General features: G+C 50.3%; 1 protein-coding gene across 5 annotated transcripts; it reads left to right on the top strand.

The window, feature by feature from the left end:
- Positions 1-352: 352 nt before the first annotated feature.
- Aif1 (allograft inflammatory factor 1) lies at positions 353-4,767 on the top strand. Of its 5 annotated transcripts, XM_048437846.3 has the most exons (7): positions 353-461; positions 2,408-2,541; positions 3,316-3,377; positions 3,458-3,524; positions 3,834-3,875; positions 4,058-4,220; positions 4,572-4,767. In XM_048437846.3, exons 2-7 carry the CDS (start codon positions 2,520-2,522, stop codon positions 4,654-4,656), a joined length of 441 nt encoding a protein of 146 aa, XP_048293803.2. In that variant the 5' UTR covers positions 353-461; positions 2,408-2,519; the 3' UTR covers positions 4,657-4,767. The 5 variants fall into 5 exon arrangements, with proteins under 5 accessions (XP_048293803.2, XP_048293804.2, XP_048293802.2 ...); XM_048437845.3 differs by lacking the exons at positions 353-461; positions 2,408-2,541 and adding an exon at positions 2,985-3,140; XM_048437848.3 differs by lacking the exons at positions 353-461; positions 2,408-2,541 and adding an exon at positions 3,025-3,145.
- Positions 4,768-11,204: the final 6,437 nt, after the last annotated feature.

The raw sequence follows: 11,204 nt of genomic DNA, 5'->3' as shown, positions 1-11,204 counted from the left end.
CTGTGGAAATGAAGCCACGGCGACAGACACGCAGTGTCCTCCATCCTACTGTCTTCCTGTGGCCTGCACCGGGCAGCCTCCCTAGCAAAGAGCAGAGCTGGAGAGATAATGAAGACCAGTGGAAGATCCTCAGGGAGCTACACACACGCGCGCACGCACGGACGTGCACACGTGCGCGCGCACACACGCATGGACACATACACGCACACGCACGTGCACACGTACGTAGGCACGCACGCACGCACCTTGCACTTTCTGACCAGTGCGTTCTTTTCCAGGCAGCATAGTCAACAGTCCTGGGGCCTAACACTAGACTTTCCCCTTGGAGAGCCCTAACAAAGGCCCTTAGCAACAGAGCGCCCTTAGCAACAGAGGGCCCTCAGCAACAGAGGGCCCTCAGCAACAGAGGTCTCTAACCTCACAGGGTTCTAACAGATCCTTCACCATCTCCATCTTTTCTGGTACATTCTGTTTTGGAGGTTTTCTCTTCGTTTTATTTATTCTTTGTGTGTGTGTGAGAGAGAGGGCATGCCTGGAGGGGTCAGAGGTTAATTTGCGGAGGTTTGTTCTTTCCTTCCTTCCGCCAGGCAGGTTTTAGGCTTCCCACTCAGGCTTTGGAGCTTGGCAGCCCTGTAACTCTCTGAGCCATTTCTCTTGCCCTTGCTTTCGTTTCCAGAGCAAGTCCCAGGCTGGCCTAGAACTCTTTTAAGGCTTCTTCCCTCAACCTTTGACACTCCCGACTCAGCCTCCTTGGTGCTGGGAAATACAACCTGCACCTCGGCTAGCTTTTTAAAAATCCCTTTAATCTTTCGTTACATGCCCCGCCCCCAAGCTTTCGTCCAGCTCCATCTGCACCTGACCTCTGAGCCGCGGTGTGCATACTCCAGCCAGGCTGACTGCTCTTGCTTCAAGGCCTGAATTTGCTGCTCCTCATAGTCTTCCCCATATTACACTAAGATATACAACCTCCAATACCCCTGCTATCTCCTAAGTGACAATGGTTTAAAAGGCACCTTCTGTGTTTTATAACAAGACTCTTTCAATTGGGCTTATGTTAATAGGGAAACTTCTGGAAAGTCCCTAAAGGGAGAAGTCTTGTTGACAAGGGCAGGGATGGGTAAGGAGCTATATAACTTTAAACTCAACTTGTCCTTAGCCAATAGCTAATGATTTAATGGCTCATCCCAGCATGCTGACTTGTCCTTAATACCCCAAAAGATTGGGGTCAGAGAGCTGTCAGGGAGGGTGGTGCCCAAGGGCATGGAAGCGCCAGACCATCTCCCCAGGACCTTGTCTCATCTGTTCCCTCTGGGTCACTGCTGGGTACTCTGTAAGGAACCAGCACGTGTGGGCAAGGTTCTCAACCTCAGCCCTGGGAGCCGGTCTGGCCAGTGACCAAAGCAGAAGAGGGGTGTATAGTATTCTTGATTTATATAGCTGTCTGTCCGGAAATACAAGAGGCCTGGTCTCAAGGCCCACATCTTAACCTGGAGGGGTCTTGTTGGATAGAGCCCCTTCACATGGAGGCCTGGCAGGCTGTGTCAGACATGAATTACACTGTCGGAACTCATTGGTGTGGGAAGAACCTTCCCATGAGGTGCTAACTGCTGGATCCAACTCCTGCACGCTGTTTGACCTCCACACACATCCTGAGGCACGTGTGTCTGCACACAGACACATCAACTAATTAGAAGAATCAAAAGAAAAACAGCGTGTTTCTTATCCACGTATCTCTTGCATCCCTGAGAGTCAGTTTCTCGGAGGCATCTCCCCCGACGGTGACATGGAGGTCGGATCTACCCTCTACACGGAGCTCTGTAGACCGCAGGAACAGACTTCTCATTTGCTGGTTCACCAGGCCTAGCACTGCTGCATGAACACGACTAGAAAAGTGTCCCCGCCGGACACTGAGCGTGCTGGAGGGCAGGTTTGCATTGCTCTCTGCAGGGGGAGAGGCCACTATCTCCCCACCACCTGGTCAAGGAGAAGCAGAGTGGATCCTGCCTGCAGTGGAAGGAAAGACAGCCTGGGGAGGAGAGAGCAAGAGCCAAGGGGTCAGAGTGAATTAGAGGCAAAGCCCCGGCCTCCCTTGGTGACCCAGTAACTGAATGAGAAAAACTATTCCTGGGGAGGGCATTTCCGTAAGGGTTAGATGCTGCTAGCCCGTGGCCCCGTGGCGGGGTGGGACCCATTCGGTCTGCTGTCCTCTCAGCCTCACTTTCTGCCCTCCCAGAACATCTCCCTAAACACTCCTATGCCTTTGTATTCTCTACTAATGATTTCAAAGTAGGTGAGGCGGGAGGGCAGTGCTGCAGATCCTGAAGCGCACAAACCGAAGTCCTGGAACACGTTTCCACGTGTCCCAATGCTCCTCTGGAGCCTGAGAGAGACATCTTTCTTTTTCCAGACCCTGGCCTCAGCTCACCCCACTCCTGGGTCGGACTGCAGCCTTCAGCTTCTCTCCTGCACACGGGAGAGAGCCAGTCAGCTCTCCTCAGCTGTATGTCTTGACCTGCATCATGAAGCCTGAGGAAATTTCAAGTAAACCCCACCCCCACCCCACTCCCCAGTATCTGGGAAAAGCCACTGTTTCTCTCTTCTTTGGCTCTGGTTTTCATTTAAGACAGGTTCCTACTGTGTAGGCCAGGCTGGTCTCCAACTCCCAGGATCCTCCAGCCTCTACTTCTCAGGTGCTGGGATTGCAGGCCTGGGGTACCATGCTTGGTCCCCTCAGATCCCTCCAGGAGCTGGCCAGTCTTTACCCCATGGAGGAACTGTGTGGAGCAGGGCTGCAGGTCCAGCCATTTGGGAGGCCGAGGCAGGACGGCTGCCTAAACTTGGGTATCTGGACATGTGAGACCCTGCCAAAAAAAAAAGAAAAAAGAAAAAAGAAAAAAAAAAGCAATTTACCAACGTGTTATTTTAAACCCTCTCTGCCTTCCTTTTTTACTTACAAGGTCTAGTGTCAGCAGAAGTGATGGGGAAGTGATGCCTGGGAGCTAGCAGAGGAGGGAATGAGTAGAAAGGGGAAGTAGGAGAGAGGAGACTGGTGGAGAGACAGAGAGACCGGCAGGCTGGTCATCTCCCACCTAACGCCACCAGCATCTGCTGAGCTATGAGCCAAAGCAGGAATTTGCAGGGTAGGGTAGGTGGACCACATAGCATCAGGAGCCAGGAGCCGGGGTGGGTCAGACCTGGGCTGGGGAGTCAGGAAGGCTGCTGAAGGATCTCAGAGAGCAGAACTTGGGTAACCCTTGGGATGGGCATGGGAGGCAGGAAAGGGAGGGAGGGGTGGTTAACCTCTGTGCCCCTCAGGAGGAAAAGCTTTTGGATTGCTGAAGGCCCAGCAGGAGGAGGGGCTGGATGAGATCAACAAGGTAAGAGAAATAAGGAAGAGGGTAGAGTCTGGAGGCTTCCCGGGCCGAGAGGGATGACCCGGGCGCTGATCTGCCAACAGCAATTCCTGGACAATCCCAAATACAGCGGTGATGAGGACCTGCCCTCCAAACTGGAAACCTTCAAGAGTGAGGAGACGTGTGGGTGGAGAGGGAATTTGGGATCAGGGGTGTTGGGGGACATGGTGGTTCTCAAGACCTCGGCAAGGCCAGCAAGATCAGTTGTTTTTTTGTGGTGGAAGAGGGGCCCACTTGAGGTCCTTCTCCCTGCTCATCCATCTTACACCCCTATAGGTTCCCTCCACCTTCACAGGACCTCGCGATCCCCACTTCCTCTGCCTGCCCCTCCTCCTCCTTCCACATCTCCTACACTACCCTAACATTGGTTAATTGCCTCTTCCTTAAACCCTCATAACCAGCATTTTTTTTTTAACCTAGAGAAGTACATGGAGTTTGATCTGAATGGAAATGGAGATATTGGTGAGGAAAAAGGGGTGTGTGGGGGGGAGTGTGCAGACCTAGGCAAGCAGAGGTCTCTTCTGCCTGCCCTGTCCCCTGTGGACGGGCAAAGGTCCAGCCACAATTAATAATACAAAGAAGGGTCAGGGATGGGTGCAGAGAGAGGGGAACCCTCCTTTTCCACCTTGATTTTCCACCTTCAGATATTATGTCCTTGAAGCGAATGCTGGAGAAACTCGGGGTCCCCAAGACCCACCTAGAGCTAAAGAAATTAATTAGAGAGGTGTCCAGCGGCTCCGAGGAGACGTTCAGCTACTCCGACTTCCTCACCATGATGCTGGGGAAGCGATCCGCCATCCTGAGAGTGTGAGCATCCAGTTCCAACCCCCCTGAACTCCTTGTCTTCTCCGTCCCCAGCCCTAACCTTGTTCCCAACAGCCACCCTTCCTTCTCAGATGGACTCTCACAAGATCCTTCACTGTCCCCACCTGTCCGCAGCTCTGGTCCCCACAGCCCCCACCTGTCCGCAGCTCTGGTCCCCACTGTCCCCACCTGTCCGCAGCTCTGGTCCCCGCGGTCCCCACCCTGTCCGCAGCTCTGGTCCCCGCTGTCCCCAGCACTGCTTTCCTGCTCTTATTCTTCCCCCTTCTGAACTCTTACGGACACCTCAGATTTACTACTCTGAGAGATGTGTCCTGATGCCCGTGTCTCTTCCAGGATTCTGATGTATGAGGAAAAGAGCAAAGAACACCAGAAGCCAACTGGTACCCCAGCCAAGAAAGCCATTTCTGAGTTGCCCTAATTGGAGGTGGATGTGGTGCCACTGAAGGGGCGGCTGATGACGGCAGCATGGGCAGATAAAAGAAGAAGCTGTGAGCCAGAGTCAAAATAAATAAATAACGTTCCCCTCCCAGCTCAAGTCAGTTCCGCTTTTATTGGGGGGGGGGGCACCTGGCTTGGATCTGGGGAGGAAGGAAGCGTCTTTGCCCCAAAGTCTATCCATCCAGTATGGAGTGGGTTTGCCGTAGCAGACTACTCTTTGGACGGAGGGAGATTCCAGACTTCCAACACAACTTTATGCTCAAAGAATAGAGGTTACACACCTGGTGGTGGTGGCGCACATCTTTAATCCCAGCACTTGGGAGGCAGAGGCAGGTGGATCTCTGTGAGTTCAAGGCCAGCCTGGTCTACAGAGAAGTGCCAGGACAGTCAGGACTACAACAGAAACCCTGTCTTGAATAAAAACAACAAAGCAAGAAGTAACGCTAACCTTGACCGAGTCTTCACCTCCACCTTGGTGACTCCAACAAATCACAGTCTCTCAGCCTTTGCTTTGAAAATGGGACTGAGTAAGAAAAGGAGCTAAACTGTTTTTTGATCCAGTGTAAAAGAGAAACAGAACCAAGCAGTGGTGACTCACACCTTTAATCCCAGTATTTAGGCATCACATGCCTTTAATCCCAGCACTAAGGAGGTGGAGACAGGAAGGGATATAGCTGGGCAGAGAGAGGAATATAAGGCCGGAGGAAACAGGAGCTCACATCACTCAGGCTGAGGATTCATAGACACAGCATCACCCATTCCGTCCGAGGATTTGGTAGAGGTAAGAACTAGTGACTGGCTGCTCTGGTTTTCTATCTCTCAGTTTTTAACTCCTTATATCTTACTCGGGGGTTTTTATTATTAAAACCAATTAGACTTCCCACTACACCCAGTTCAGATTAATTCATTCTTTGTTCCTTCCTTCAAGGCTAGGTTGAAGCCAGGGCTTCCCCATACTGAGAAAACACTCTATCGCTGAAATATATCCCCAACTCAGGTTTCTTTACACCCTGAAAAAGCATTTCTTATACATCAGCCGCAGCATGCAAAGCTTCCCAGAGGTTCTTCCCAGTGGCGAAACAAGGGAGATACCCTTTTCAGTAATTCCCATAGAGGGATACAGTAACTGCAAAACTTCAGTGAGGGGTGAAGGGCTAGAGAGGGGCTCAGCAGTTAAGAGCATACACTGCTCTCGAAGACCAGAGGCCTGGCATACACGAGTCTTTGAGTTCAATCCCTAGACCAAAAATAAAAAGACCCGAAGACCCGAATTTGGTTCCTCACACTGTAGAGTCCTGTTCCGGAGGTTCTGGTGTCTTCCGCTGTCTGTGGGCACTGCACTCATGCACCCCCACACATATACACACAATTGAAACAAAAAGAATAAGCCGGGCATGGGTGGTGTACACCTTTAATCCCTCAGGAGGCAAGGGCAGGTATAGCTTCTGTGGGTTTGGGGCCAGTCTGGTCTATATAGTGAGTTCCAGGACGATGAAGTAGCTCAAACGTATACTACACACACACACATACACACACACATTTTATTTGGTGCTGGGAATTAAACTGAGGAACTCCAGCACATTCTTTATCACAATGCTACACTTCTAAGGCTAAAATTTTTTAAAATTAATTTTTGATTGTGTATGTGTGTGTGCGCACACGAGTGTCTAGGACACCAAAGGCTGGAGCTACAGGAGGTTTGTGAGCCACCTGACTGGGTGCTGGGAACTGAGCTCTGGACCTTTGTAAGATCAGTCCCACTCAAAAGGCTGTCATTGCTCCAGGGCCCAACCCGCTTCTCTCCCTCCCTCCAAGGTTTCAATTTGTAATGTATGCTGGCCTGTTGTGGAATACTTTTTTAAGGTGTGTTACTTTTATTTATGCTGTGAATAGTTTGTTTAATGATGTAAAGATGTGTTGCTTTTGTTTATGTGGCATTTGTTTAACTCTGTGAAGCTGTGACTGCCTAAAACACCTGATGGTCCTAATAAAGAGCTGATTAGCCAATAGCGAGGCAGGAGCAAGGATGGGCGGGCTTGGCAGACAGAGAGGATAAATAGGAGGAGGACTCTAGCGAAAAGGAGCAAGAGAACAAGAAGAGGAGGATCCTAGGGGCCAGCCAGCCAGCCAGCCAGGGAGTAAGGGTGAAAGTAAGATACGCAGAATTAAGAGAAGGGTAAAAGCTCAGAGGCAAAAGGTAGTCGGGAATAATTGAAATCAAGAAAAGTTGGCAAGAAATAAACCAATCTAAGGTTGGGCATTTATAAGTAAGAATAAGCCTCCAGGGGGCTGGAGAGATGGCTCAGCGGTTAAGAGCACTGACTGCTCTTCCAGAGGACCCAGGTTCAATTCCCAGCACCCACATGGCAGCTCACAACTGTCTGAAAATCCAGTTCACGGGATCTGAAACCTTCACACCAATGCACATAAAACAAAGTTAAATAAATCATAAAAAAAAAGAATAAGCCTCCATGTATGACTTATCTGGGAGCTGGGTGGCAGGCCCCCCAAAAGAGTAAAAGTAAAAACAACACTTGGTGGCGGTGCAATGTGGGGTTAGAGAAAAAGAAAATCCAACAACATTGGCTCAGACTCACTAGCACAGGCTGGCCTCAAACTCATGAAAGCTCTCTCTGCTTCAGTCTGGAAGCGCTGGGATTGTGGTACCAACCAGCAGTCCTTTTGTTCTACCTAGATAATTATTAGCTGGCAGAAGCCCTTTTAGTACAGGGTTTGGCTGATTTTGTCTCACTCCTTGCTGTTAGCAAGTGGCGCCCTCTAGTGCAAAACTCTCATGTGGCTCCTGTGTAGGCAGGGATAGGAATCGGGATTCTTCACTCTTCCCAACACCTGGAATTGCAGCTTCCTGGCAGCCGAGCCTAGGATCCACCAGTTCTTGAGACCAGGCAGCATTACAGCTGTTGGCAAGGGGTGTCCAGGACCCATCCTGAAAACCTGACAACTCTGGAACTCTTACAGCAACTGGGCTGAAGAAGTTTCTCCTCTCTGGTTCATTCATTCATTTACTTATTTATGTTTTGTTTTTTGAGACAAGGTTTCTCTGTGTAGCCCTGACTGTCCTGGAACTCACTCTGTAGACCAGGCTGGCTTTGAACTCGTAGAGATCCGCCTGCCTCTGCCTCCCCAGTGCTGGGATTAAACACGTGCGCCACCACCACCCACTCCATATATGAATGTTTTGTCCCCTCGTAGTCTGTGCACCACATATGTGCCTGGAGGCCAGAAGAGGGCACTGGACCCCCTGGAACTGGACTTACAGACTGCTGTGAGCCACCATGTGGGTGCTGAGAGTTGAACCCTGGTCCTTCATAAGAGTGTGGCAGGTGTTCTTAACTTCTGAGACATCTTCCCAGCTTTTCTTTTTCTTTCTTTCTTTCTTTCTTTTTTCTTTTTCTTTTTTGAGGCAGCATCTTACTATGTACCAGCCTGGCCTGGAACTTACAAAGATCTGCCTGCCTCTGCTGGGATTCATGGGGTGTGTCACCAGCTCCTCTCTGCTTGGCTACAGATTCCTATCCTTTGGTCTCCGCTCTCCATCCTTTATCCTTGTCCCTGGCTACACGCTCCCTCACGCTCCCTCACGCTCCCTCAGACTGATCCGCTGCTCCTCTTCAGTTGTCAGGCAGCTTGCCTCTGCCACCTCGGTGCTGTTCACACTGCCAGCTCAGCCCACACTACTGAAAGCGACAAGAGATCACCAGAGAGGCGTCTAATTGGGCCCTGTTCTAGCACCGAGGGAGGCAGCACAGGAGGCTGCCCAGGCAGCTCAAGGGAGCCAACCGTCTCTGGACATCCCTGGGGTGGGCTATCACCACTCACAGCAGAGCTCCCATGGAAATGCTGGAGCTGTAAAACTCCCCACCAGGCCACGTGGAAATGGCGGAAGATCATCTAGAATTCACGAATGCCTGTGAGAGCAGAATGGTCAATGCAAACCATCTGAGCTGTGCCTTCAGGGGCTGGAGCTCAAACCGCATTATTGTTTCTTCAACACTGTGGAGTGTTCAAAAGAAAGGACGTAGGGCAAAGTGGTCTGGCAAGCTTCTAACAGACCTCGCTCTCCAGGAAGCCTGGGAAGGCAGGGAGAACCCAACAAGTGCCACTGGGGAGGCAAATTGTTCCATGTTCCAGCGTCTTTGCTTGTGTACAGGAAGTGAGGAGAAGGGGTGCTTACAATAAAACTTAAAGAACTTATTGTAAGCACTTAATTCAAACAGTGGTTAGCACCCAGTGCCCCAAGTAGGGTGTTTAAAGATTACAAGCATGTGTTCATTCTTAACTGTGCCCTGCTAACTTTTTGTCTTCACTGTCTGCATTGGACAAGTGATTCCTTTACTTACCTACATCAGCTAGGCACAGGCCTGCAGACCTTTGTATAGATGTTTGTCTTTGTTTAGAGTGTTGGTTACAAGTTGTTATGATGATGGTCAGGAATAAAGCTAAACAAAGGAGAATACATTCAGAGTGTTTGTTTTGAAAAGAAAAAAAGGGGGGAAATGCTGTAAATATTTGTCAGTTGTATTGGTTTAATATAATGCTGATTGGCCAGTAGCCAGGCAGAAAGTGGGGGGGGGGTACCTGAACAGGGGAATTCTGGGAAGAGAAAAGCTCAGTCTGTAGTCATGATCCAGACGCAGAGGAAGCAGGATGAGAATGCCTCACTGATAAAGACACAATCCACATGACTAACACAGACAAGAATTATGGGTTACTGTAAGATGTAAGGATTAGTTAATAAGAAAGCCTGAGCTAATAAGCACACCAGTTTATAATTAATGTAGGCCACTGTGTGTTTCTTTGGGACTGAATGGCTGTGGGACTGGGTGGGACAGAAACCTCTGTCAACACCTCTGCTTATCTACATCAGCTAGAGAGAGAGAGAGAGATGTTGGTGCTAATGGAGGCCAGAGGACAACCCTGGCTGGCTGTCATCCCTCAAATGATGTCCACCAGGCTAGGCTGGCAGGCAGTGAGCCCCAGGGGATCCACCTGTCCCGGCCTCTGCAGCACTGGGATCCCAAGTGGATGCCAAGTTCTATGTTTCCACCTCCCCCTCTTGTTTCTCTCTGTCTGTCTCTCCATGTTTCTTGAGGTTTGCTAGAGTGCTCTTTACCCTGCTCTTACCAGCATAGGCAGAGTATCTTCACCTCCACAATATTCCATGTTGACTTTGGCACTTCAAACGGTTGTTGGAGAGATAGCTCAGTTAACAGCACTTTTCTTTCAGAGAACCTGGACTTCATTCCTAACACCTACATCTGGGGGTCCACAACCACCTGTGACTCCAGTTCTAGGGGTTCCAACATCGTTTTCTGAGATCCACCCAGGAACCCATGTGGTGCATATGTATACATGTATCCATACACAAAAATAAAAATAAATCTAAAAAAAATCAATTCTGGGGTTGGGGAAATGGCTCAGTGGATGAAATACTTGCTATGCAGTCAGGATCCTCCTAAGTTTGGGTCTCGTGTACTCAGATACAGGCTGGGCAGATCACAAATGTCTAACTCCAGCACAAGGGTGCAGAGACACGAAGATCTGGAATCCCTGCTCACCCAACCAACTATCCAAATTCACTGAAAGACTATGTTTCAAAAAATGAAATTACGGGGCACACCTCCGGATGTCAACCTCCATAAAGGCCAGTGCACCGCTCATACACATCAAAAAATTAACAAGAAAATGTTGACTGAGTAGGCCTGGTGAGAGGCAAAGATTTTACAGTCAAGCGCTAAGAAACAAAGAGGGGGATGCAATGCTACCTTTAAAACTAAATCTCATTGTTGAAAGAACACAAATCGCTAATAAACTATAAAATATTTTTTGAAAGTTACTAAATGTCCACCTTGATTATTCACTGCTAAAATTCGGACGAGTGGGTCAATCCTCGTCTTTGTTCAAGTGATTTGCATATATTATGCAAATACCGAGAACCACTCGAAGAACGCCTCCTCGCAGAAAGTCAACGATACAGTTCTCCAGGCCCTTTCATTGGCTTGCCTAGCCGCTCATTTGCATGACGTGATTGACAGGTTAAAAGCCCGCCTCCCTGAAGCGTTTCACCCCCTCCCCCGAATGGACGCCAGCCCTGAGTCTCTTCCAGGACCTACGTAAACTCCTCCCTCCACTAAGTGATCCCTTCCGCTCGTCGCAGTTCTTTCCGTCCTCAGGCCCGAAAGCGTCGGGCCCCGAGCACCCTCTTCCTGCGCCCCTCGGCTCCCAGCCCGTCCGCGGACACAGCACGCATGCGCAGCCTTTTCCTCCCACCATCCGCCGTGTAAATTCTGCGCCCAACGGCCCGTCATTCCTCCGGGCCGACGCGTCCCAACCGCCGACGCCGAGGCGCCACCCTAGCCAACCGGCGTCCTAGTGTCCGTAAGTCCCTCCCCTTTATGCAAATAGCCGCCGCACACTGCCTTCATTTTTAAAGTAGAGGGACGGCCCTGCGGCGCGGAGGGGTCGGGGAGACAGGGGCCCGCCCTCTATGCAAATAAGGGGGCGTGT

This window comes from Myodes glareolus, chromosome 18 (genome assembly GCF_982192425.1).
Source record: "Myodes glareolus chromosome 18, mMyoGla1.1, whole genome shotgun sequence".
Lineage (NCBI taxonomy): Eukaryota > Metazoa > Chordata > Mammalia > Rodentia > Cricetidae > Myodes > Myodes glareolus.
Note: the sequence above shows the minus strand (reverse complement) of the source record. Positions and strands in the feature narration are given on the sequence as shown.